Source organism: Oncorhynchus nerka, linkage group LG15, assembly GCF_034236695.1.
Source record: "Oncorhynchus nerka isolate Pitt River linkage group LG15, Oner_Uvic_2.0, whole genome shotgun sequence".
NCBI classification, from domain to species: Eukaryota; Metazoa; Chordata; class Actinopteri; order Salmoniformes; family Salmonidae; genus Oncorhynchus; species Oncorhynchus nerka.
Window position 1 is genome coordinate 60581057 of NC_088410.1, and position 27325 is coordinate 60608381.

At 42.5% G+C, this 27325-nt stretch overlaps 1 protein-coding gene across 1 annotated transcript; it reads right to left on the reverse strand.

Annotated features, from left to right (window-relative positions):
* Window positions 1-8296: 8296 nt before the first annotated feature.
* On the reverse strand, window positions 8297-18965 carry LOC115143012 (voltage-gated hydrogen channel 1-like). Its single transcript, XM_029682967.2, has 6 exons — window positions 18562-18965; window positions 11949-12174; window positions 11580-11684; window positions 11025-11256; window positions 10705-10817; window positions 8297-10562 (listed from the first exon to the last, which is right to left on the reverse strand). Exons 2-6 carry the CDS (start codon window positions 12123-12125, stop codon window positions 10506-10508), a joined length of 684 nt encoding a protein of 227 aa, XP_029538827.2. The 5' UTR covers window positions 12126-12174; window positions 18562-18965; the 3' UTR covers window positions 8297-10505.
* Window positions 18966-27325: the final 8360 nt, after the last annotated feature.

The following is a 27325-nucleotide window of genomic DNA, read 5'->3' on the forward strand; positions in this document are numbered from 1 at the left end:
CAATAGATCCACAGACGATGCAATCACCATCACACTGCCCTATCCCATCTGGACAATAGAAATACCTATGTAAGAATGCTGTACATTGAATATAGCTCAGCATTCAATACCATAATACTCTCCAAGCTCAACATTAAGCTCGAGGCCCTGGGTCTTAACCCCGCCCTGTGCAACTTGGTCCTGGACTTCCTGACGGGCTGCCCCCAGGTGGTGAAGGTAGGAAACAACACCTCCACTTCGCTGATCCTCAACACTTGGGCCCAACAAGGGTGTGTGCTCAGCCCCTCCTGTACTCTCTGTTCCCCCATGACTGCGTAGCCAAGCATGACTCCAACTCAATCATCAAGTTTGTAGACGACACAACAGTAGTGGGCTTGATTACCAACAATGACGTGACAGCCTACAGGGAGGAGGTGAGGGTTATGGGAGTGTGGTGCTATGAAAATAACCTCTCACTCAACATCAACAAAACAAAGGGGATGATCGTGGACTTCAGGAAACAGCAGAGGGAGCACCCCCCTATCCACATCGACGGGACCGCAGTGGAGAAGGTGGAAAGCTTAAAATTCATCGCCGTACACATCACTGACAAACTGAAATGGTCCACCCACACAGACAGTGTGGTGAAGAAGGTGCAACAGTGCCTCTTCATCCTCAGGAGGCTGAAAAAATTTGGTTTGGCACCTAAAACCCTCAAACTTTTACAGATGCACAATTGAGAGCATCCTGTCAGGCTGTATCACCGCCTGGTACGGCAACTGCACCACCCGCAACCACAGGGCTCTCCAGAGGGTAGTGCGGTCTGACCAAAGAATCACTGGAGGCAAACTACCTGCTCTCCAGGTCACCTACAGCACCCGATATCACAGGAAGGCCAAAAAGATCATCAAGGACTTCAACCACCCGAACCACTGCCTGTTCACCACGCTAACAGCCAGAAGTCGAGGTCAGTACCGGTGCATCGAAGCTGGGACCGAGAGAAGCTGTTTTTCAGTCTTTCTCAAGTCCATCAGACTGTTGAATAGCCATCACTAGCACAGAGGCTGCTACCTATATACATAGACTTGAAATCACTGGCCACTTTAATAAATGGAACACGAGTCAATTTAATAATGTTTATGTATCTTGCATTACTGATCTCATATGTATATACTGTATTCTATACTATTCTACTGTATCTTAGTCTATGCCGCTCAGACATTGCTCGTCTTATATTGTATATTCTTAATTCCATTCCTTAGATTTGTGTCTATTGGGTATATGTTGTGAAACTGTTAGATATTACTTCTTAGATATTACTGCACTGTTGGAGCTAGAAACACAAGAATTTAGCTACGTCTGTAATAATATCTGCTAAACTCGTGTGTGTGACCAATAAAATTTTATTTGATTTATTGCAGCATTGTTGGACATTATTATGCTGCCTTGGCAGATTTCTATTGTAAAGTGTAAAGCTCACACTCATGGACATGATGTTTCCCAAGGCAATGTCAGGGCTGATGCAGCTGCTAAGACAGTTGTTCTTGCAAACCCTAAGGGAATGTGCCTACAGACAGTTTCAGTTCCTTTTTCTGACTTAGTTACTGTAAATGGTGTGGCTGCCTTACAAGATGCTACTGATAACAAAATGAAATGGTAACGGACTGGGTATAATTGTAAACTACATGATGATGGCGTATGGAGGCACCAGAGCGGTCGCCTAGTGGCTCCCCCCAGTTTGTTGGTTTACCTCGGATGCATGTGTGTGTTGCATGTGTCCAAAGGGGGGAATGGAAAGTTCTTGTAGAAAAGAATGGTACACACCCAAATCTATTACAATCACCGCACAAATCTGTGCCCATTGTCTAAGTTGTCAAAAACACAGAAAACCAAGTATCAACCTCTGTCTAGCCTACCAGTCCCCTGTGGCCCTTTAGTAAACATTTTAGAAGCCTCTTGGACCTAGACTTGGAACTCTGGTACCGCTTGCCATGCGGTAGCAGAGAGAACAGTCTATGACTAGGGTGGCTGGAATCTTTCACAATTTTTAGGGCCTTCCTCTGACACCGCCTGGTATAGAGGTCCTGGATGGCAGGAAGCTTGGCCCCGGTGATGTACTGGGCTGTACGCACTACCCTCTGTAAAGCCTTGCAGTCGGAGGCCGAGCAGTTGCCATACCAGGCAGTGATGCAACCCATCAGGATGCTCTCAAGGACCCATGCCAAATCATTTCACTCTCCTGAGGGGGAATAGGTTTTGTCGTACCCTCTTCACGACTGTCTTGGTGTGCTTGGACCATGTTAGTTTGTTGGGGATGTGGATGCTGTTACGGATACAGGTATCCTGTGTGTGTGTGTGTGTATTTATTTTCTCACCTCCTAATAGGTGGCATCATTCCCCAATCAGTCATCAATCAGTCGCTAATCAGAAGACACACATCCTCCTGTTTCCAATACCCTATCACATTCCCTTTCCCTTGGCTTAAACATCATGTCTGTTGTTTGCTCGAGAGCTCAATCTCTCTTTCAATGCCATGTCTGTAGATCTCTTGTTTGGTTTTGCAACTACATGTCACTTTGTCCCCACCTGTGATTATTGGTTTTGTTATGGTGTTTGTTTGACGGTGGGAAAAGGGGGTACCAAGATAAGTCGCCCATGAGCATACATTACCCGTAGGAATACATTGTATAAAAACACTATATATACTGTATTTTTTATTTATGTTAGTTAGTTAGCTGTTGGTGAAGTAAGCTAGTCTAGCTTAGGTCTTTTTGGATACTTATTATTTCTTTCCTTGGGTCCAGCTCAGCCCCTTTTCCTGCTCCCCATTACCGTGTGTTTTCCAATAAACCCTGAGGGTTTGACTGTAATTTAGTTGTCTGTGGTTATTTCGTTCTCACTCTTACTTTTTCACTATTATAATTTGCATGAGTCATGTTACGGGTCTCGTTACCATCCCCCCTAGACTGTCGGGCCAAAAGGGATTCGTAACAGATGCCAAGGAACTTGAAGCTCTCAACCTGCTCCACTACAGCCCATTCGATGAGAATGGGGGCATGCTTGGTCCTCCTTTTCCTGTAGTCTACAGTCATCTCATTTGTCTTGATCACATTGAGGGAGAGGTTGTTGTCCTTGCACCACATGGTCAGGTCTCTGACCTCCTCCCTATAGGCTGTCTCATTGTTGCGGGTGATCAGGCCTACCACTGTTGTACATCAGCAGACTTAATGATGGTGTTGGAGTCGTGCCTGGCCGTGCAGTCATGAGTAAACAGGGAGTACAGGAGGGGACTAAGCATGCACCCCTGAGGGGCCCCCGTGTTGAGGATCAGCGTGGCGGATGTGTTGTTACCTACCCTTACCACCTGGGGTCGGCCCATCAGGAAGTCCGGAATCCAGTTGCAGAGGGAGGTGTTTAGTCCCAGAGTCCTTAACTTAGCAATGAGCTTTGAGGGCACTATGGTGTTGAACGCTGAGCTGTAGTCAATGAATAGCATTCTCACATAGGTGTTCTTTTTGTCCAGGTGTGAAAGGGCAGTGTGGAGTGCAATAGAGATAATGGTGTTGATGTGAGCCATGACCAGCCTTTCATGGCTACAGACGTGTGCTACAGGTCGGTAGTCATTTAGGCAGGTTACAATAGTATTCTTGGGGACAGGGACATGTTGGTATTACAGACTCAGACAGGGAGAGGTTGAAAATGTCAGTGAAGACACTTCCCAGTTGAGTACACTTCCTGGTAATCCGTGTGGCCCTGCGGCCTTGTGATTGTTAACCTGTTTAAAGGTCTTACTCACATTGGCTGGCTACGGTGTTTACAGGTTGGTTATGTGGTCACTAGTAGTGAGCTGGTCAACTGTTTGTTCACCCTCCCGAAATTGCTAATAACCCATCCGTAACTGCCCAACTATATGATAAAGTGAAAATCTGAGGGCTGCACCCAACTCTAACCCGCGCTGTAGGTTATACAGTCAGATATGGCAGAAATATTTTTTTACAGGGGGGCCTGATTATTTTTTTTGTGCCTAATTCAGACATGTTTCTGCTTATAATTTCAGACATTTTTAGTCAACTTGTTGTCAGGACTTCTAGACGTAGTGGGTGGAGGAGTCAGGCGCAGAGAGCAGGGTAGTTAGATACGTGGATATATTTATTCCCAAAGCAACAGAGTATCGGTCAATGCCACAAACACGGGCGTTAAAAGACCCAGTCCTAAACAAACAGGACGAAACGGTTCGGGAAATAAAATCCACAAAAATCACACACACCAATAACAGAAAAACAAGCCCGCACAAAAGCCGGCGGGCCTACCAGATTTAAATAGCCCAAAACTAAAACCTAAACAAGAAACAGGTGCAACTAATCAGACAACACTAAATGAAACAGAAAAGGGGATCGGTGGCAGCTAGTAGGCCGGCGACGACGACTGCCGAGTGCCGCCCGAACAGGAAGAGGCACCATCTTCGGCGGAATTCGTGACACTTGTGTATAATTAGATACATACAACTTCTGTCATTACAGTACATTGCACTAAAAGACTAAATAAACTCTCGCTTACCAGAATGTCATAAATTATAGAATGAATGCTTCACTTTAGTTAAACATTTCTCTGTTATCTCTGCTTCTTTCGCTGAGCTTTTTTTTTGTTAGTACATTTCCAAATGATATTTGTTTAACTGGTTGTAAGGGAATAGAAAGCTAATGACCCAACATGTTGCTGGTTTCTGATAAGATTTCAGAATGAACCTGGAAGAATCCATTGAAGGGTTGAGGTAAACTGTCTGGGAGGTATGAGTATTTGTAGATGCAATTGCACAGTTGGTGTACATTAATGTCATAAATAGACAAGATATTAGGATTCTTAAACAAAGGTGCAGATGGAGCCAGGTAATTAGAGGTGGCTAGTCTTGCAAATGTATTTTGTATGATTAATCATTTGTGTAGGTTGGAGGCATGTGTTCTGGCTCAGACAATATTTATTGTAAATGAGATATGAATAAATTAAGCAATAATATAGAGTTAGGAAGCAAGCCTAATGAACCAAACCACTAATCTTTCTGATGATACCAACACATTTCATCACTTTGCTGCAGACAAATGTAATATCTTTCCCGGATAACTTTTCATTAATTACAACTCTGAGGAATCTAGTGGATGTGACTTGTTCCATTACATTTCCACCAATTGAGATTCTGGCTCTTTTAAACTTTAATTATTATTATTTTTTACAATATTTCTTATTCTTACAAGTGAATAGAATGAAGTTGGATTTTTAACATTTTAAAGATCATTTTGTTTATCTGGAATCATTCACAAAATGTGTCCATGCCTGAGTTGGCTTCATTAATTAGTGAATAAATATTATTGTGTGATAAAATCAAATTGGTATCATCACCAAATAGAATGAGAAGTACAGTAGAAGACACAGCACCAAGGTCATTGATATATATTAGGAATAACAAAGGTCCAATTATCGAACCCTGTGGCACGACACAGGATATCTTGGCCCTGGTAGATGCACAGCCGTTTGCATAAATAAACTATATAACCAATTATATGTATAATCATGAAAACGTAATAATGCAATGTAGAAAGTAATATTTCATGATCAACTGTGTCAAACGCTTTGGATAATACTACCAAATACTAATTGAGTGTATGTAAACTTCTGACCCACTAGGAATGTGATGAAATAAATCATTCTCTCATTCTCTCTACTATTGACATATCTGACATTTCACATTCTTAAAATAATGTGGTGGTCCTAACTGACCTAAGACAGGGAATATTTACTCTGATTAAATGTCAGGAATTGTGAAAAACTGAGTTTAAACGTATTTGGCTAAGGTGTACGTAAACTTCTGACTTCAACTGTATCATTTCACTTGGACATTATGGGGTATTGTGTGTAGGCCAGTGACCCAAAAAAATCTAAATCAAATCCATTTTTTAAATTCTGTAACACTGCAAAATGTTGCAAAATGAAATGGATGTGAATACTTTCTGAAGGCACTGTAGATGTTGCTGTTATCCCATATACAGTGGTTTAGTTGTACTTTCTTTGTTTATAAAGCATAATGGTAACTTGAAAAAAAAGCTTGTTTTCAATGAGATACTGAGACAACGACCATTACATTAAACATACACCAATGATAACACAAAGTAATAGATGAACCCTATCAGTCCCTAGAACCCAGCAAAAATGTATTTATCTGCATGTCCAGCCCTTGTATTTAGCCTCACAATGAAGTGTTTTACCATTTTCTTTTCAGGACAACCAACACACAACAATTTTACATAAACAGTTGCATCCATGAGTTTTAATGTTTGGATTTGACATGCCCAATGTAATATTGATTGTACCACATTGTTTGTATAGTGCTCTTTATAGAAACATTTGTCACTAAGTGCTTAAAAACAACCCTTAGCAAACACATCAATCTAACTTTATCAGTTTGTATTTGTTTAACACTTTTTACTAGTGCTTAAAAGCAACCACAGTACACATCATTGCTAAGTGTCTGACTTACTGATTGTAGGTCGCTATGGAAAAGTGTCTGCTAAATGACCGTAATGTAAATGTAGTCCAAAGTCATTATTTACCCTGTCATGGAACAATAGATTCCATAGAGATTGTAAGCTACTGTTAAAGCCTTGATAGATTCCCTCCAATCAACAGTAGCTGCATTGTCTTAAACATGTTGCCAAGTGATGGCACAATAGAGTCCATCTTCCAGACCTCTGGTCAGTGTCATGACACCTTTATGCAACACCCTACATATGTTTTATTGCCAGTTTTCCCTTTCCTCGGGCATTACTCTCTGGAGGCAGCCATGTCATGTCAGTCACCAGCTCCATGACCTTCTTACCTGTCTGCAGCCACCCGGCCAGGCAACAAGGCCTGGCCCACTATCAACGCCAAGCTGCCTTACGACTTCTTCCTTTTTGTGTAAACGACCAATAGACGGAAGAGAGGGCAGGTACGGTGTTTTCGGAAAGTATTCAGACCCCTTCCCCAGGTTACAGCCTAATTTAAAATCCTCAAATCTACACACAATACCCAATAATGATTAAGTGAAAACAGGTTTTTAAAAGATGTTTAAAAATAAAAAACAGAAATACCTGATTTACATCATTATTTAGACTCTTTGCTATGAGACTTGAAATTTAGCTCAGGTGCATCCTGTTTCCATTGATCATCCTTGAGATGTCCCTCCACTTGATTGGAGTCCACCTGTGGTAAATTCAATTGATGGAAATTATTTGGAAAGGTACTCACCTGTCTATATATAAGGTACCACAGTTGACAGTGCATGTCAGAGCGAAAAGCAAGCCATGAGGTCGAAGGAATTGTCCGTAACGCTCCAAGACAGGATTGTGTTGAGGCACAGATCTGGGGAAGGGTACCAAAAAATGTCTGCAGCATTGAAGGTCCCCAAGAACAGTGACCTCAATCATTCTTAAATGGAAGAAGTTTGGAAGCACCAAGACCCTTCCTAGAGCCTACCGCCCAGCCAAACTGAGCAATCGATGGAGAAAGGCCTTGGTCAGGGAGGTGACCAAGAACCCGATGGTTCCCCGAGTTCCTCTGTGGAGATGGGAGAATCTTCCAGGTTAGCCATCTCTGCAGCACTTCACCAATCATGCCTTTCTGGTAGAGTGGCCAGACGGAAGCCAATCCTCAGTGAAAGGCACATGACAGCCCGCTTGGAGTTTGCTAAAAGGCACCTAAAGGACTCTCAGACCATGAGAAACAAGATTCTCTGGTCTGATAAACCAAGATTGAACTCCTTGGCATGAATACCAAGCATCACGTCTGGAGGAAGCCTGGCACCATCCCTATGGTGGTGGCAGCATCATGCTGTGGGGATGTTTTTCAGTGGCAGGGACTGCGAGACTAGTCAGGACCGAGGGAAAGATGAACGAAGCAAAGTGCAGAGAGATCCTTGATGAAAACCTGCTCAGGACCTCAGACTAGGGAGACGGTTCACCTTCCAACAGGACAACGACTCTAAGCACACAGCCCAAGACAACGCAGGAGTGGCTTCGGGACAAGTCTCTGAATGTCCTTGAGTGGCCGAGCCAGAGCCCAAACTTAAACCCGAACGAACATCTCGAGACCTAAAAATAGCTGTACAGCGACGCTTCCCATCCAACCTGACAGAGCTTGAGAGGATCTGCAGAGAAGAATGTGGGAAACTTCCCAAATACAGATGTGCCAAGCTTGTAGCGTCATACCCAAGAAGACTCAAGGCTGTAATCCCTGCCAGAGGTGCTTCAACAAAGTACTGAGTTAAGGGTCTGAATACTTATGTAAATACTGTTAGCAAATACCTTCGTTTTTATTCATTTGTACATAGTTAAACTTTTTTTCTAATAAAATGTCATATTTTCAGTGATTCATATTTGTATTGTCTTTACATAGCAGGCAACAGTGGTATTCAGAAAAACAGCCAGATGCTACATTCATTACAGGGTCTTATTTACAACAAATTAGATGACAATTCATTGCTTATTTGAATACAGGCATAGCACATACAAATCCATACATTTTGATACAAATATCAAATGTAACTTTGTATTGCAAAGCAGGAAACTGGCATATGATATGAATCCTACTAATCAATTCAAATCAGCTTGAATATGCAGATAATGGTTGGAAGGTTGACCTTACATTGGCTCATGATGTGGAATCCACAGTTGAAGTCGGAAGTTTACATACACTTGGGTTGGAGTAATAGTTTTTCAACCAGTCCACATATTTCTTGTTAACGAACTATAGTTTGGGCAAGTCAGTTAGGACATCTACTTTGTGCATGACACAAGTAATTTTTCCAACAACTGTTTACAGATTATTTCACTTATAATTCACTGTATCAATTCCAGTGGGTCAGAAGTTTACATACGCTAAGTTGACTGTGCCTTTAAACAGCTTGGAAAATTCCATAAAATGTCATGGCTAGAAGCTTTTGATAGGCTAATTGACATCATTTGAGTCAATTGGAAGGGTACCTGTGGATATATTTCAAGGCCTACCTTCAAACTCTGTGCCTCTTTGCTTGACATCATGGGAAAATCAAAAGAAATCAGCCAAGACCTCCACAAGTCTCTCCACAAGTTTCCAAACGCCTGAAGGTACCACGTTCATCTGTACAAACAATAGTACGCAAGTATAAACACGCAGCCGTCATACCGCTCAGGAAGTAGACGCGTTCTGTCTCCTAGAGATGAACATTTAGTGCGAAAAGTGCAAATCAATCCCAGAACAGCAAAGGACGTTGCTGAGGACCTTGTGAAGATGCTGGAGGAAACCGGTACAAAAGTATCTAAATCCACAGTAAAATGAGTCCTATATCGACATAACCTGAGAGGCTGCTCAGCAAGGAAGCAACCACTGCTCCAAAACCACCATAAAAATGCCAGACTACAGTATACAAATGCACATGGGGACAAAGATTGTACTTTTTGGAGAAATGTCCTCTGGTCTGATGAAACAAAAATAGAACTGTTTGCCCATATTGACCATTGTTATGTTTGGAGGAAAAAGGGGGAGGCTTGCAAGCCAAAGAACACCATTCCAACTGTGAAGCATGGGGGTGACAGCATCATGTTGTGGGTGTGCTTTGCTGCAGGAGGGTCTGGTGCACTTCACAAAATAGATGGCATCATGAGGAAAGAAAGTTATGTGGATATATTGAAGCAACATCTCAAGACATAAGTCAGGAAGTTAAAGCTTGGTCGCAAATGGGTGTTCTAAATGGACAATGACCCCAAACATAGTTGCAAAATGGCTTAGAGATGAACATACTTTAGTGTGAAAAAGCCCAGACCTCAATCTTATAGAATATTTGTGGGCAGAACTGAAAAAGCATGTGTCGAGCAAGGAGGCCTACAAACCTGACTCAGTTACACCAGCTCTGTCAGGAGGAATGGGCCAAAATTCACCCAACTTATTGTGGGAAGCTTGTGGAAGGCTTGACCCAAGTTAAACTATTTAAAGGCAATGCTACCAAATACTAATTTAATGCATGTAAACTTCTGACCCACTGGGAATGTGATGAAAGAAATAAAAGCTTAAATAAATCATTCTCTCTACTATTATTCTGACATTTCACATTCTTAAAATAAAGTGGTGATCCTAACTAACCTAAGACAGGGAATTTTTACTTGGATTAAATGTCAGGAATTGTGAAAAACTGAGTTTAAATGCATTTAGCTAAGGTGTATGTAAACTTTCAACCTCAATTGTATCTAGCCTGAGTGCCAGTGTGTTATCATACCAACTTATTTTCACTCATTGTCATGCCAAAAGTTTGGCTTGACAATAACAACAATTGAGTTGGCAAGAGTACAAACGGCTCTAGGACCAGGCTAGTAACTCAGTGTAAGCTCCTGTCATTGTGGAATTACTTACTGAAATGGTGTATGGATGGTGAACACTATTTAGAATATAGCCTTGTTTATTGAACAATTCCAATGACACTATAAGTGGATAATGAAAAATGGCATCATATTCCTCTTCCTGCATCAGAACTCAATTTTATGCTGTCGGAGGAGAGCTCGTAGTTTACTGTTCTCTTTTTCCTAAAAAAAAGGGGGAAAGAGATTGAAGGGTGGGTTAAAACCGGGTTTGTTGACTGATGCTCTTCATAAGATGTAGAATCTAAACGCCTTAACAGGTCTCGGGCAGGTGGTGTTTTGGGTTCCCAGGGGCTGCCCAACTCACCATCTTGCCATTGTGCTCTTGTAGGTCGTTAACTTGCTGGACCAGGTGATCGTTGCTCTCCTTCAGCGTTTGAACTTCGCGATCGGCCCTTGACTTCACAGACACCAGGATTCCTGGGTGGTGGAAGAAAACATGTCATGTTGGACACAAACCCATTCTGTGACATTGGTGACATAGCTAGCTACTGTATGTGACATAAAATGTTGTGTTCATTAGGGCAAGCTTTAACATGTTTCACAATGGAAACCATAAAATTTGTGTTTGTTATTGGACATGTCCAGGGAGTGCCTAATGAACATGACCAGTGGGGGATCTCTCACCGTTGACGATCCTGGCCACCCTCCAGAGCCTGAGGAGGATCAGGAGGCCCATGCCGTCAAAGGCATCTTCACTGGCGATATACACAATGTCCAGGATGAAGGACACAATCACCACCAGCCCATCAAACACCTCAAACTTGTGATGGAAGAACTCCAGCCGGTAGGCAAAGAGCTTTCCAGCCAGCTCCACCATGAAGAAGGTGAGAAGAGCCAGACTCAGGTAGTGGAAGATCTGGTGAATTGGGAAAGGACAGAGGAGGAGTTGTAAGAAGGTTTGGGTCACGCATTTCTTGATCCGTGTGCCAAATGGCAACCTATTCCCTAAATTTAACTAGGCACGTCAGTTAAGAACACATTCTTATTTTACGACAGCCTACCCCGGGCAAACTTTCCCCAAACCCGGACGACGCTGGGCCGATTGTGCGCCGCCCTATGGGACTCCCAATCCCGGCCAGTTGTCATACAGCCCGGAATCGAACCAGGGTATGTAGTGACGCCTCTAGCACCGAGATGCACTGCCTTAGACCACTACGCCACTCAGTGGACATATCTCACCTGAGGAGCAACGTGCCCATGCTCCAACTTGATGATTGACAGGTCAATCAGTAGCTCGCCCAGCACAAAGAATGCATCCAGGATGACCAGGCATACCACAGCTATCTAGACCAAAAGGCAAACACTCAACATCAAAGACCAACTCCATAGCGATCCAAACCACAGTGAAACACCCAACATCAGTAAAGACCAACCTTCTGACAGTGTACAACAAGAGAAGGGGAGTGAATTTACTGTCACATTTGCAGCCTAGACTGAGAAACACACATTCCCCATCCACAGTTGACATTTGATTTGAGCAAAGGTAACATTGACTAACTGTGTTGGATAGATAGTATGAGCATTGCCTACTCCACTCATATTCCATACCTGGAATCTGTCTGAGCTGTAGAGTCTCTTCAGGGAGTCTCTGAAGGTGACTTGTAAGTGGGGCAGCTGTCCTGTGGCTGGTCCCGTCTCCTCTCTAGCCTCATGCAGCCCCTCATTGTGCCAATGGGCTATGTGGTCATCACCCACCGTGGTGAAATGCCTCAGGTACTTGGACATGGTGCTGCAGGGGGGTGGGGTGGCCCACCACAAAGAGACTGTGGTTTTCCTGGTTAGAAGTTAACTGAACGTTAAATGCCAAAGCTATCAAATGTCACAAGTTTGTCTGAAGTACAATAACTCAATAGCCCTAGTGTTTATCTAAGGTTTTCATTTCCTAACATTGACATTGTTAGTTTAACCAATTTACTAGCATTAACAAGGTTCATATCATCCCCAGCATGTTGATTAGGCGTTGGGATACATATTATAACCCTCGAATTTTCATATACACAAAGAATAGACAGCCTATTGCAACTTATGACCGACTGCTCTAACAGTAATTCATTGTACTGTACAATACGAGTATACTTCTACTTTTAAACATTACAAAAGCATGCAAGATGTCAACAAACCAAACCCTTTGACTCAGTCAATCACCACCTTCCGGAGACACCTGAAACCCCACCTCTTTAAGGAATACCTAGGATAGGATAAAGTAATCCTTCTCCCCCTCCCCCCTTAAAAGACCTAGATGCACTATTGTAAAGTGGCTGTTCCACTGGATGTCATAAGGTGAAAGCACCAATTTGTAAGTCGCTCTGGATAAGAGCGTCTGCTAAATGACTTAAATGTAAATGTAAATGTAAGATGCAAGTGAACTGTGTGGCCAACCTACGTTGAATTTCTTAAGAAAATCTAGACCAATAGATTTTATCATTACAATAAATAATTGTTTTATTTATTTTGTCAAAAAGCTTTAATACATTTAGTGATAATGGTCAACAAATGGTTTTAACAATGTAACAAGTGTAAAATAGTAGGCTAATAATAAGCATATGTCAACAATTCTATAGCCTGGTCCAAGATGTAGGAGAGGGGGTGACCTCGACAATTTATTGTTAAAATGAGAGGCTGCCTGGATCTTTAATTTAAGGACTTTGCTCCCTTCGGTCTCAACATAGACTTTGATCTGAAGCCATTCTTGTGATTGTTGTCATTTTGCTATTCATTGTAAATGTTTGTAGGCTTATGTAGCCAAATTGTATCTATGATCGTACGCTATCCATTCATGTTTTTTGTATGCTATTTTAAAATATGAGAATTAACCAATGATATCAGGCCACACCCGGCCATGATTACAGACACCTGTATGTGTGTCTTTTGACACTATATAAATGAGTCACCCCGCAATGTTTGTCATTGTACCCTGATGAAGACAGCTTGTCTGTCGAAATGTTGGACATAAACATTTCTGCATTTGAGCTCCTAGTGTGTGTGGCTCTCCTTTATTTTCCAAGATCTGTTTGTGTCATGTCAACTCCTTGTCATGCCAGAGCCCTATACTACAAATCAAATCAAATTGTATTTGTCATATTGGCCAAATACAACTGGTGTAGTCTTTACCGTGAAATGCTTGCTTACGAGCCATTCCCAACGATGCAGTTTAAAAATAATAACAAATTGTAACACAAGAAGAATAAAATACACAAGAATGGAGCTATATACCAGTACTATATACCAGTACCAGATCAAGGTGCAGAGGTACGAGTTATTTTAGGTAGATATGTACATGAAGGCAGGTAGATACAGTGGGGCAAAAAAAGTATTTAGTCAATAACAAAAGTTTATCTCAATACTCAATGTTATATACCCTTTGTTGGCAATGACAGAGGTCAAACGTTTTCTGTAAGTCTTCACAAGGTTTTCACACACTGTTGCTGGTATTTTGGCCCATTCCTCCATGCAGATCTCCTCTAGAGCAGTGATGTTTTGGGGCTGTTGCTGGGCAACACGGACTTTCAACTCCCTCCAAATATTTTTTATGGGGTTGAGATCTGGAGACTGGCTAGGCCACTCCAGGACCTTGAAATGCTTCTTACGAAGCTACTCCTTCGTTGCCCGGGCGGTGTGTTTGGGATCATTGTCATGCTGAAAGACCCAGCCACGTTTCATCTTCAATGCCTTTGCTGATGGAAGGAGGTTTTCACTCAAAATCTCACGATACATGGCCCTATTCATTCTTTCCTTTACACGGATCAGTTGTCCTGGTCCCTTTGCAGAGAAACAGCCCCAAAGCATGATGTTCCCACCCCCATGCTTCACAGTAGGTATGGTGTTCTTTGGATGCAACTCAGCATTCTTTGTCCTCCAAACACGACGAGTTGAGTTTTTACCAAAAAGTTATATTTTGGTTTCATCTGACCATATGACATTCTCCCAATCTTCTTCTGGATCATCCAAATGCTCTCTAGCAAACTTCAGACGGGCCTGGACATGTACTGGCTTAAGCAGGGGGACACGTCTGGCACTGCAGGATTTGAGTCCCTGGCGGCGTAGTGTGTTACTGATGGTAGGCTTTCTTACTTTGGTCCCAGCTCTCTGCACATCATTCACTTGGTCCCCCCGTGTGGTTCTGGGATTTTTGCTCACTGTTCTTGTGATTATTTTGACCCCACGGGGTGAGATCTTGCGTGGAGCCCCAGATCGAGGGAGATTATCAGTGGTCTTGTATGTCTTCCATTTCCTAATAATTGCTCCCACAGTTGATTTCTTCAAAACAAGCTGCTTACCTATTGCAGATTCAGTCTTCCCAGCTTGGTGCAGGTCTACAATTTTGTTTCTGGTGTCCTTTGACAGCTCTTTGGTCTTGGCCATAGTGGAGTTTGGATAGTGACTGTTTGAGGTTGTGGACAGGTGTCTTTTATACCGATAACAAGTTCAAACAGGTGCCATTAATACAGGTAACGAGTGGAGGACAGAGGAGCCTCTTAAAGAAGAAGTTACAGGTCTGTGAGAGCCAGAAATCTTGCTTGTTTGTAGGTGACCAAACACTTATTTTCCACCATAATTTGCAAATAAATTCACTAAAAATCCTACGTCATTTTCTGGATTTTTTTTTCTCATTTTATCTGTCATAGTTGAAGTGTACCTATGATGAAAATTACAGGCCTCTCATCTTTTTAAGTGGGAGAACTTGCACAATTGGTGGCTGACTAAATACTTTTTGCCCCACTGTATGTACAGTCGTGGCCAAAAGTTGAGAATGACACAAATATTAATTTTCAAAGTCTACTGCCTTAGTTTGTATGATGGCAATTTGCATATACTCCAGAATGTTATGAAGAGTGATCAGATGAATTGCAAAGTCCCTCTTTGCCATGCAAATTAACTGAATCCCCAAAAACATTTCCACTGCATTTCATCCCTGCCACAAAAGACCAGCTGACATCATGTCAGTGATTCTCAAATTAACACAGGTGTGAGTGTTGACGAGGACAAGGCTGGAGATCACTCGGTCATGCTGATTGAGTTTGATTAACAGACTGGAAGCTTCAAAAGGAATCATTGTTCTTCCTCTGTCAATCATGGTTACCTGCAAGGAAACATGTGCCTTCATCATTGCTCTGCACAAAAAGGGCTTCACAGGCAAGGACATTGCTGCCAGTAAGATTGCACCTAAACAACCATTTATTGGCTCATCAAGAACTTCAAGGAGAGCGGTTCAATTGTTGTGAAGAAGGCTTCAGGGCACCCAAGAAAGTCCAGACAGATGAAAACTACATTTTACGGAACAACGTGGACTGTGAAGAGACAGACCGACAGACACATAATCACACATGCACTCTACACACGTAAAGCCCAACCCTCCCCTAACCTGGACGACGCTGGGCAAATTGTGCGCCGTCCCATGGGTCTCCCAGTCGCAGTTAAGACTGGCAGCCACTGCTAGCGCATTCGTTTTAAAGTCAAATTGAGATTCCAAAACCCTTCTATGGATGGTATGTCTATGGCCACAATGCAACAAGCTGTTCCACATGTAGAAGAAGGAGCGATAGCCGTGGGAAAATGATGCTTGTGCATTGATAATCACACAACAAGATGCCCATTAACAATAAGTATTCAAATAAAGCCTACTTTCTGATGAATTTGCAAGATAACTTGTATTTCATTTTGACACAAATGAAAATGTGGCACGGACTTGTCCCATGGGTTGTTGATGTTCCGGCATTCCACTAGCTCCTGTGTTTCTCAAACTCTGTCCTCGGGACCACAAGGGGGTGTATGTTTGGTTTTTGCCCTAGCACCACAAAACTGATTCAAATCAACTAATCATCAAGCTTTGATAATTTGAATCAGCTGTGTAGTGTTAGGGCAAAAACCAAAATGTGCTCAGAGTTTGGGAAATGCTGCTAGCCATTTGTAACGTGCACGCACAGTAAAAAGTGTGCTTGTGGCAGGTGGACGCAAGTATGGGGAACTGCATAGGCCTACTTGGGGTGTGTCTGAAAGTGAACATTGCAAAACAAGTGGGATCATCAATACCAGGGGGTGTGTGTCGAAACCTAACAATATTTTAGCTAAGCCAGTTAGGCAGAGTAGGATCATTAAGGTGGAAGGTTAGAAACAAACATAGCAGGTTAGGAGAATAAACGTAGCAGGTTCAAATCAAAGTTTATTGGTCGAGTACAGAGGTATGCAGATAACCCAGGTGCAGCAAAATGTTTGTGTTTCTATACTGAATAAAAAAATATAAAAACACAACATGCAACAATTTCAAAGATTTTACAGAGTAAATGTTCATAAGGAAATCAGTCGATTTAGGTCCAAATCTATCAATTTCACATGACTGGGAATACAGATATGAATCGGTTGGTCGCAGATACTTATTTTTAAAAGGTAGGGGTGTAGATCAGAAAAGCAGTACGTATCTAGTGCGCAGCGCGATATATCTCCTTCGCATAGAGTTGATCAGGCTGTTGATTGTGTGGAATGTTGTCCCACTCCTCTTCAATGGCTGTGCGAAGTTGCAGGATATTGTTGGGAACTGGAACACACGTCGATCCAGAGCACACCAAACATGCTCAATGGGTGATGTCTGGTATGCAGGCTATGGAAGAAATGGGACATTTTCAGCTTCTAGGGATTGTGTACAGGTCCTTACAACATGGGGCAGTGCATTATCATGCTGAACCATGAGGTGATGGCGGCGGATTAATGGCACGACAATGAGCCTCAGGATCTCATCATGGCATCTTTGTGAATTCAAATTGCCATCAATAAAATGCAATTGTGATTGTTGTCCGTAGCTTACGCCTGCCCATACCATAACCCCACCGCCACCATGGGGCACTCTGTTCACAACATTGACATCAGCAAACCGCTAACCCACACGCGGCTTGTGGTTGTGAGGCCGGTTAGACGTACTGACAAATTCTCTAAAAACTACGTCTTATGGTAGATAAATGAACATTTAATTCTCTGGCAACAACTCTGGTGCAAATTCCTGCAGGCCGCATGCCAATTGCATGCTCCCTCAAAACTTGATACATCTGCTGCATTGTGTTGTGTGACAAAACTGCACATTTTATAGTGGCCTTTTATTGTCCCCAGCACAAGGTGCAGGAACACAAGGATTTCGCTACACCAGTAATAACATCTACTAAATATGTGTATGCGACCATTACAATTTGATTTATTTGACCTTTGTAATGATCATACTGTTTAATCAGCTTCTTGATATACCACACCTGTCAGGTGGATGGATTAAGTTGGCAAAGAGAAATGCTTTAACAGGGATATAAACAAATGTGTGCACAAAGTTTAAGAGAAATACGTTTTTTTGTGCATATGGAAAATGTCTGGATGGGCTCCTTTTTTCAGATCATGAAACATGGGACCCATATTTTACGGTAATATTTGTGTTCAGTGGAGGTCCAACACTACAGTAATACACACAATCAAAAATAAGAAGCTGTTTGTCTGTCTCTAAGTCCCAGCTTTGATGCACCTGTACTGTCTCCGCCTTCTAGGCGGTAGCCGGGTGGGGTGAACAGGCCGTGAATCCGTAGAAAAGCAATATCTACCGTCGTAGTATGGATGAAGCCTGACCTGGAATGTTAAACTAAGTGAACCTGGCTAGTATTATAAAATCCTGAGTAGATCTAGTTTACTTCGTAGTATACCACTCCGGAGTGACAAGGCTTTGACATGATAACACAAACAGATCTGGGACCAGGCTATCAATTTGAGGCCACACGAGAAATGACACCACTCAGTCCACGGAGGACTGGAATTGCCACTCACTATTGTAGAACCATATAATGTGTTGGCAACAATGTTTCGGAATACTGAGCGACACTTGCGGGGAACGTCTAATCTACAGCTCAAACCCAGGCATCTTGAGGACAACTCGTGATTTCCTGCTGGTATAAAAAAAACAACGCCCGCTCTGCACTTTACACTATGTGCGAAATCAACTGAATTAACTGGCAATAATACATCGTTTATCATTCGTGTCATTCTTGAACTATTTACTTTAGAGTAGCGCCTTAAAATATGTTCATATCCACCAAAGAAATAGCCAGTTCACTAATATAATACCATCTGAGCAACACCAAATCCTATTGCAGTGTAAAGCGATAACCACCTTCAACAAATAAAGTATTTGTTTTACCTTAATGTAGACCTAGAGCTTTAATAGTTTATAGTCCCGTTGAAAAGTTGTTGATGTCCTCCGTTTTTCCCATAAAACCTTTGTCCTCAACTCCGCCTCTGTCTCAGAACCAGCGCATTCCAAGAGGAACGGCGCCCGTGTAGACGAAAGTTGACTGCATTAAATTTGGAACCGCACCGCCTCCCAGACTTGAGCCTGATATTCAAAGGCTATGTCGGCTCAAAACAAAAGTGATGTAGCCTAATTTACGCACGTGTATTAATGAGTAGGATGATGTGTTTTTCTTGCAAATGTGATTGCTTTTGATAAACGCTTTATCTGCCTTCCCAATGAAAACAAGTTTGAAAATGCAAAAATGTATTTTATGGAAAAGAGATGTATGTTTCTGAATGATCACCATGCTGCCTTGTTGACAAAATGACGGAGCAGCTCCCGATGACGTGATGGGCCATTGTCTAGTGGCATCACTAGGGCTGGGCTTCAGCCCCAAATGTTTTTTGATCGAGCAGGAACCTTTTGATGTTCCATAACCACACATCACCAGTGGCAACCCGTCATCGGTGCGGCAGGGTAGGCTAGTGGTTAGAGCATTGGACTTTTTGCAAGTTCAAATCCCCGAGCTGACAAGGTACAAATCTGTTGTTCTGCCCCTGAACAGGCAGTTAACCCACTGTTCCTAGGCCGTCATTGAAGATAAGAATTTGTTTTTAACTGACTGAAGAAACACATCAACATTCAGGGCAGGTGGGGCAGAGCCACATGTTCTGAGCCCCACATTTTTAGCACAAATATATATATATTGGGGCCTTGCCTGTTCTGCATGTTATTTTGGCATTCATACTGTCACATATCAATTTGCAAACAATGTAAACATATATATATATCAGTTAATAAAGCCACATACATACATGGTCTCTTTTTTGTTTTCTTGAGTAAGGCAGCTCCAACATCCAGGTGTTTCAGCCTAGCTCAGTGCTTTCTGTGGTGGTGGGGCAAGCCAGCAGAAAATACGGAGCCTTGCGCCATGATTGGCTCAGTGTTCTGTCACTCATGGGGACATTACGTCACCGCCAAGTCTAAGGGGAGACCCTAAAAAATGATAGCCCCTTGGGTGCTGCCATAGAGTTACATTAGAAGTGCACGTCTAAGAGGGCTCAAGGTCATTGGCAGCAGACAAAATGAAGTCAAATCATGTTATATGTACTGTAGCTTTTAGTTGACTGATCATGTCAACATCATACTTTCAAAATCTTAGCTAGCAGTCATCATCATTAATCAAGTCGACAATCTACTGTCAAATCCCTTTTAATCCTTGTCACATGAAGAGAAACAATGAAGAGAAATTATAGATAAAACGTATCGGTGCTCATTACACAACAAGTAGGAGATCGCAAATTCCCCAATGAGTGGTTTAGAAGGAATCAGTGACAGTGGCTGTGTGGTCCCAAATCTTTTCCAAGTTTAAAATGATAAACATTCAACATTTGCCATGCTGTCAATGTGCTGCGCTCAAAACAACTGTTAACTCAGAACTGCGAAAACTTGACTTCAGTAAGTTCAAGAAAACTGGGAAGTCAGGAATAAATGAGCTCCCACTGGGAAATATGCTTTGAACGGTCATCCATCTCGGAATTGTAAATCCATCCTCTTTCTAGGGCTACGACTTGAAGATCAATGACATCATCATGATTCAACCTTGTTTTTTCTTTATGGTGCTGCATAAATTATGTAATATGCCAGGGAGATATGTATACTGTAGCTAAGAAAGTAATACTAAGTGTATGTTGTGTAGTAAGATGTTAGTAGCTTATGTGCATCACCCTAATAAGATGGTTTATTTGCCCCTCTTAATTTTGCCTGTTGTTCTAACTTGGTGGTCCACATGTAGCCTATAACCTGTTTTAGAGAAATGTAATAATTGAATATTGTAAGAGCTTCCATTGTCTGCTTATATGCCCCCCTTATTTATCCTACCGTGCTGACTTGGGGTACAGGGAGAACACTGTAAGAACGGCCCATGTTCTGAATTATGTCGCTGTACATTTCAAAAGTGCTAAACAAATAGTTATATTGACTACATCTGTCCTAGCTCGCTCATAAATGTCTTAATCGAAATTACGGATTGCCTTTTATCCGCTTGTCATCCCCTTATGCCATAGTTTGTACATCTTAATATTCATTAGAAACCACAATTATTTAAGCAAGACAGACATATCAACTATGTTGTTTTAAAGGCAGTAAATGAGGCTGAATTAACTGTTTCGCTACCAGACAAGGCTCCACTGATAGCCAGGTTTAGCAGTGGTAAGATGTTGAGACTGCTGTTGGGACAGCTTTGTGTAGGCCCTAACAGTTTGTGGGCACTGTTTGTTACCATTATAGTGAAATTCATGTATTGTTTAGTGTTGTGTTGTGTAGTGGCTTTGCTGGCATGCATCCCACTGTAAAAATGTTTTGCCCTACCAAGATTTACATGCTAAAATCGCCACTGCACATCACTTGCGCTATGCAGTATTTATTATGTTTTACTGACATATGTTAATGAGTAGCAGGCACTGCAAGAAGCCCCTGGAGTGATGCTGGGATTGGTTGAGATTTCACAATGCAGTGGACTGATCACATCCATTTACCCCTCCCCCACCCATACAACACTGGTTAGATGTCAATGTCATCACTCAGCAAAACGCCTCTGAGTCAGTATGGATATTTGGAACTTCTTCCAAAGAGTGGCAAAAAAAGAGCCATTGAATGAGGTGGAGAGGACAGAACATCCAGAAAGTCAAAGTGCAGCAGCAGCAGAGGTAGCCACAGGTTTGTGCCAATGATGTATACTGAACAAAAATATAAACTCAGCATGTAAAGTGTTGGTCCCATGCATTTTATCGATGGCAATTTTAATGAGATCCTGAGACCCATTGTCGGGCCATTCATCCGCCGCCATCACCGCATGTTTGAGCATGATAATGCATGGCTTCATGTTGCAAACGTGAGCATGCCCGATTATGAGCTGAAATAAAAGATCCTAGAAAATGACCAGATGCACAAAAAGCTTATTTCTCTCAAATTTTGTGCATTCAGAGAATCCATCCACCTGACAGATGTGGCATATCAAGAAACTGATTAAACAGCATGATCATTACACAGGTGCACCTTGTGCTGGGGGACAATAAAAGGCCACTCTAAAATGTGCAGTTTTGTCACGCAACACAATGCCCCAGTACGTCCAACTGGCCTTACAACCGCAGACCATGTGTAACCACGCCAGCCCAGGACCTCCACCTCCAGCTTCTTCACCTGCAGAATCATCTGAGACCAGCCACATGGACAGCTGATGAAACTGTGGGTTTGCAGAACCGAAGAATCTCTGTACAAACTGTCAGTAACCGTCTCAGGGAAGCTCACCTGCATGCTCTTCGTCCTCACCAGGGTCTTGACCTGACTTCAGTTTGGCGTTGTAACTGACTTCAGTGGGCAAATGCTCACCTTCCATGGCCACTGGAACGCTGGAATAGTGTGCTTTTCGCAGATGAATCCCAGTTTCAACTGTACCGGGCAGATGTCAGACAGCGTGCTTGGCGTCATGTGGGTGAGCGGTTTGCTGATGTCAACGTTGTGTATAGAGTGGCCCATGGTGGCGGTGGGGTTATGGTATGGGCAGGCATAAGCTACGGACAACAATTTTAATGAGATCCTGAGGCCCTTTGTGGTGCCATTCATCCGCTGCCGTCACCGGATGTTTCAGCACGATCTGTACACAATTCCTGGAAGCTGAAAATTTCCCAGTTCTTCCATGGCCTGCACACTCACCAGACCTGTCACCCATTGAGCATATTTGGGATGCTCTGGATTGACGTGTATGACAGCTTGTCCCAGTTCGGAGTAGAAGAACATTCCACAGGCCACAATCAACAGCCTGATCAAATCTATGCATATAAGATCAGATGCATATCTAAATTCCCAGTCATATGAAATCCATATATTAGGTCCTATTGAATTTTTCAATAGACTGAATTCCTTATATGTAACTCAGTAAAATCTTAGAACTTGTTGCATGCTGCATTTATAGTTTTGTTCAGTGTAAATAAGCTCTGGATTGTTGATGCTATGTATTGGCCATTGAAAGGCTTTGAAGATACCGGTCGGCCACATTGGCACTCCCCAGTAGGAGCGGCTGAATGGAATTCTGCAGTATTTCAATTAAATGTTTTAAGGACAAAATGCATGTATTTTTTTGTTGTAGTGGGGACAGTAAAATTTGTAAACTCAACAAATTATACTATACTCCCCATCCCGGATCCGGGAGTGTAATCATCGACTGACACTAATTAGCATAACGCAACGGACATAAATATTACTAGAAAATATTCCTATTCATGAAAACCACAAGTGAAATATACTGAGACACAGCATAGCCTTTTGTTAATCATCCTGTCATCTCAGATTTTCAAAATATGCTTTACAGCCAAAGCACGACAAGCATTTGTGTAAGTTTATCGATAGCCTAGCATAGCATTATTACCAGCTAGCAGCAGGTAACTTGGTCACGAAAATCAGAAAAGCAATCAAATTAAATCGTTTACCTTTGATGAGCTTCGGATGTTTTCATTCACGAGACTCCCAGTTAGATAGCCAATGTTAATTTTTTCCAAAAATATTATTTTTGTAGGCGAAATAGCTCTGTTTGTTCTTCACGTTTGGCTGAGAAATCGTTTGGCTGAGAAATCATTTCCGGTCATGAAAACGCCAAAAAATATTCTAAATTAGCTCCATAATATCCCACGCTACCCACGCTACGTCATTTCCGGTCACAACTTGCAGGCTTGTTTTCGAGTTGCTGTGCGTTTTGTTGCCAACCTATTTTGCTACCTGACAACTTTACGGTTTTCACTTTTTAATTACCGTTCATATATTTATTTATTTTTTCCTCAACTTTTTCACTCCGGACGCTTTATCTGGACACGATTCGTCAGGACCTCCAACAGCCGAAGCTAAGTAGTAACATTAACATGATGCCTTCTAATTGCAGCCGCTGTGCTCGCCTTACGGCGAGGATAGCTGTACTGCAAGCCCAGCTTCAGACGCAATCGTTAGGCAAGGGTAATTTCAGTGTAGGAAAGGATGAAACAGCGTCTGTGCCACCAGTAAGGACAGATAGTAGTATAAATCCCCTGGCACAGTCCCCGCAGCCGGACAATTTTCTCACGGTTAATGGAAGGAAATGCTGTAGGAACGCTCAACCGGTGTTGCTCATTCAGCCGACAGAAACTTTCAACCGGTTTTCCCCATTAAGCAGCGGTACTCCTCCCGTTACGGGGTCTGAGACTCCGAAGCTTCCCACCATTAGCTCTGACAAATTGAAAACTCTAGTCATTGGCGACTCCATTACCCGCAGTATTAGACTTAAAGCGAATCATCCAGAGATCATACACTGTTTACCCGGGGGCAGGGCTACCGACGTTAAGGCTAATCTGAAGATGGTGCTGGCTAAAGCTAAAACTGGCGAGTGTAGAGAGTATAGAGATATTGTTATCCACGTCGGCACCAACGATGTTAGGATGAAACAGTCAGAGATCACCAAGCGCAACATAGCTTCTGCGTACATATCAGCTAGAAAGATGTGTCGGCATCGAGTAATTGTCTCTGGCCCCCTCCCAGTTAGGGGGAGTGATGAGCTCTACAGCAGAGTCTCACAACTCAATCGCTGGTTGAAAACTGTTTTCTGCCCCTCCCAAAAGATAGAATTTGTAGATAATTGGCCCTCTTTCTGGGACTCACCCACAAACAGGACCCAGCCTGACCTGCTGAGGAGTGACGGACTCCATCCTAGCTGGAGGGGTGCTCTCATCTTATCTACCAACATAGACAGGGCTCTAACTCCTCTAGCTCCACAATGAAATAGGGTGCAGGCCAGGCAGCAGGCTATTAGCCAGCCTGCCAGCATAGTGGAGTCTGCCACTAGCATAGTCAGTGTAGTCAGCTCAGCTATCACCATTGAGACCGTGTCTGTGCCTCGACCTAGGTTGGGCAAAACTAAACATGGCGGTGTTCGCCTTAGCAATCTCACTAGGATAAAGACCACCTCCATTCCTGTCATTACTGAAAGAGATCATGATACCTCACATCTCAAAATAGGGCTACTTAATGTTAGATCCCTTACTTCAAAGGCAATTATAGTCAATGAACTAATCACTGATCATAATCTTGATGTGATTGGCCTGACTGAAACATGGCTTAAGCCTGATGAATTTACTGTGTTAAATGAGGCCTCACCTCCTGGCTACACTAGTGACCATATCCCCCGTGCATCCCGCAAAGGCGGAGGTGTTGCTAACATTTACGATAGCAAATTTCAATTTACAAAAAAAAAAATGACGTTTTTCGTCTTTTGAGCTTCTAGTCATGAAATCTATGCAGCCTACTCAATCACTTTTTATAGCTACTGTTTACAGGCCTCCTGGGCCATATACAGCGTTTCTCACTGAGTTCCCTGAATTCCTATCGGACCTTGTAGTCATTGCAGATAATATTCTAATCTTTGGTGACTTTAATATTCACATGGAAAAGTCCACAGAACCACTCCAAAAGGCTTTCGGAGCCATCATCGACTCAGTGGGTTTTGTCCAACATGTCTCTGGACCCACTCACTGTCACAGTCATACGCTGGACCTAGTTTTGTCCCATGGAATAAATGTTGTGGATCTTAATGTTTTTCCTCATAATCCTGGACTATCGGACCACCATTTTATTACGTTTGCAATTGCAACAAATAATCTGCTCAGACCCCAACCAAGGAACATCAAAAGTCGTGCTATAAATTCACAGACAACACAAAGATTCCTTGATGCCCTTCCAGACTCCCTCTGTCTACCCAAGGACGCCAGAGGACAAAAATCCGTTAACCACCTAACTGAGGATCTCAATTTAACCTTGCGCAATACCCTAGATGCAGTTGCACCCCTAAAAACTAAAAAAATGTCTCATAAGAAACTAGCTCTCTGGTACACAGAAAATACCCGAGCTCTGAAGCAAGCTTCCAGAAAATTGGAACGGAAATGGCGCCACACCAAACTGGAAGTCTTCGACTAGCTTGGAAGGACGGTACCGTGCAGTACCGAAGAGCCCTTACTGCTGCTCGATCATCCTATTTTTCTAACTTAATTGAGGAAAATAAGAACAATCCGAAATTCCTTTTTGATACTGTCGCAAAGCTAACTAAAAAGCAGCATTCCCCAAGAGAGGATGACTTTCACTTCTTTGAGGAAAAGATTATGATTATTAGAAAGCAAATTACGGACTCCTCTTTAAACCTGCGTATTCCTCCAAACCTCAGTTGTCCTGAGTCTGCACAACTCTGCCAGGACCTAGGATCAAGAGAGACGCTCAAGTCTTTTAGTACTATATCTCTTGACACAATGATGAAAATAATCATGGCCTCTAAACCTTCAAGCTGCATACTGGACCCTATTCCAACTAAACTACTGAAAGAGCTGCTTCCTGTGCTTGGCCCTCCTATGTTGAACATAATAAACGGCTCTCTATCCACTGGATGTGTACCAAACTCACTAAAAGTGGCAGTAATAAAGCCTCTCTTGAAAAAGCCAAACCTTGACCCAGAAAATATAAAAAACTATCGGCCTATATTGAATCTTCCATTCCTCTCAAAAATTTTAGAGAAGGCTGTTGCGCAGCAACTCACTGCCTTCCTGAAGACAAACAATGTATACGAAATGCTTCAGTCTGGTTTTAGACCCCATCATAGCACTGAGACGGCACTTGTGAAGGTGGTAAATGACATTTTAATGGCATCGGACCGAGGCTCTGCATCTGTCCTCGTGCTCCTAGACCTTAGTGCTGCTTTTGATACCATCGATCACCACATTCTTTTGGAGAGATTGGAAACCAAAATTGGTCTACACGGACATGTTCTGGCCTGGTTTAGATCTTATCTGTCGGAAAGATATCAGTTTGTCTCTGTGAATGGTTTGTCCTCTGACAAATCAACTGTAAATTTCGGTGTTCCTCAAGGTTCTGTTTTAGGACCACTATTGTTTTCACTATATATTTTACCTCTTGGGGATGTTATTCGAAAACATAATGTAAACTTTCACTGCTATGCGGATGACACACAGCTGTACATTTCAATGAAACATGGTGAAGCCCCAAAATTGCCCTCGCTAGAAGCATGTGTTTCAGACATAAGGAAGTGGATGGCTGCAAACTTTCTACTATTAAACTCGGACAAAACAGAGATGCTTGTTCTAGGTCCCAAGAAACAAAGAGATCTTCTGTTGAATCTGACAATTAATCTTAATGGTTGTACAGTCGTCTCAAATAAAACTGTGAAGGACCTCGGCGTTACTCTGGACCCTGATCTCTCTTTTGAAGAACATATCAAGACCATTTCGAGGACAGCTTTTTTCCATCTACGTAACATTGCAAAAATCAGAAACTTTCTGTCCAAAAATGATGCAGAAAAATTAATCCATGCTTTTGTCACTTCTAGGTTAGACTACGGCAATGCTCTATTTTCCGGCTACCCGGATAAAGCACTAAATAAACTTCAGTTAGTGCTAAATACGGCTGCTAGAATCCTGACTAGAACCAACAAATTTGATCATATTACTCCAGTGCTAGCCTCTCTACACTGGCTTCCTGTCAAAGCAAGGGCTGATTTCAAGGTTTTACTGCTAACCTACAAAGCATTACATGGGCTTGCTCCTACCTATCTCTCTGATTTGGTCCTGCCATACATACCTACACGTAC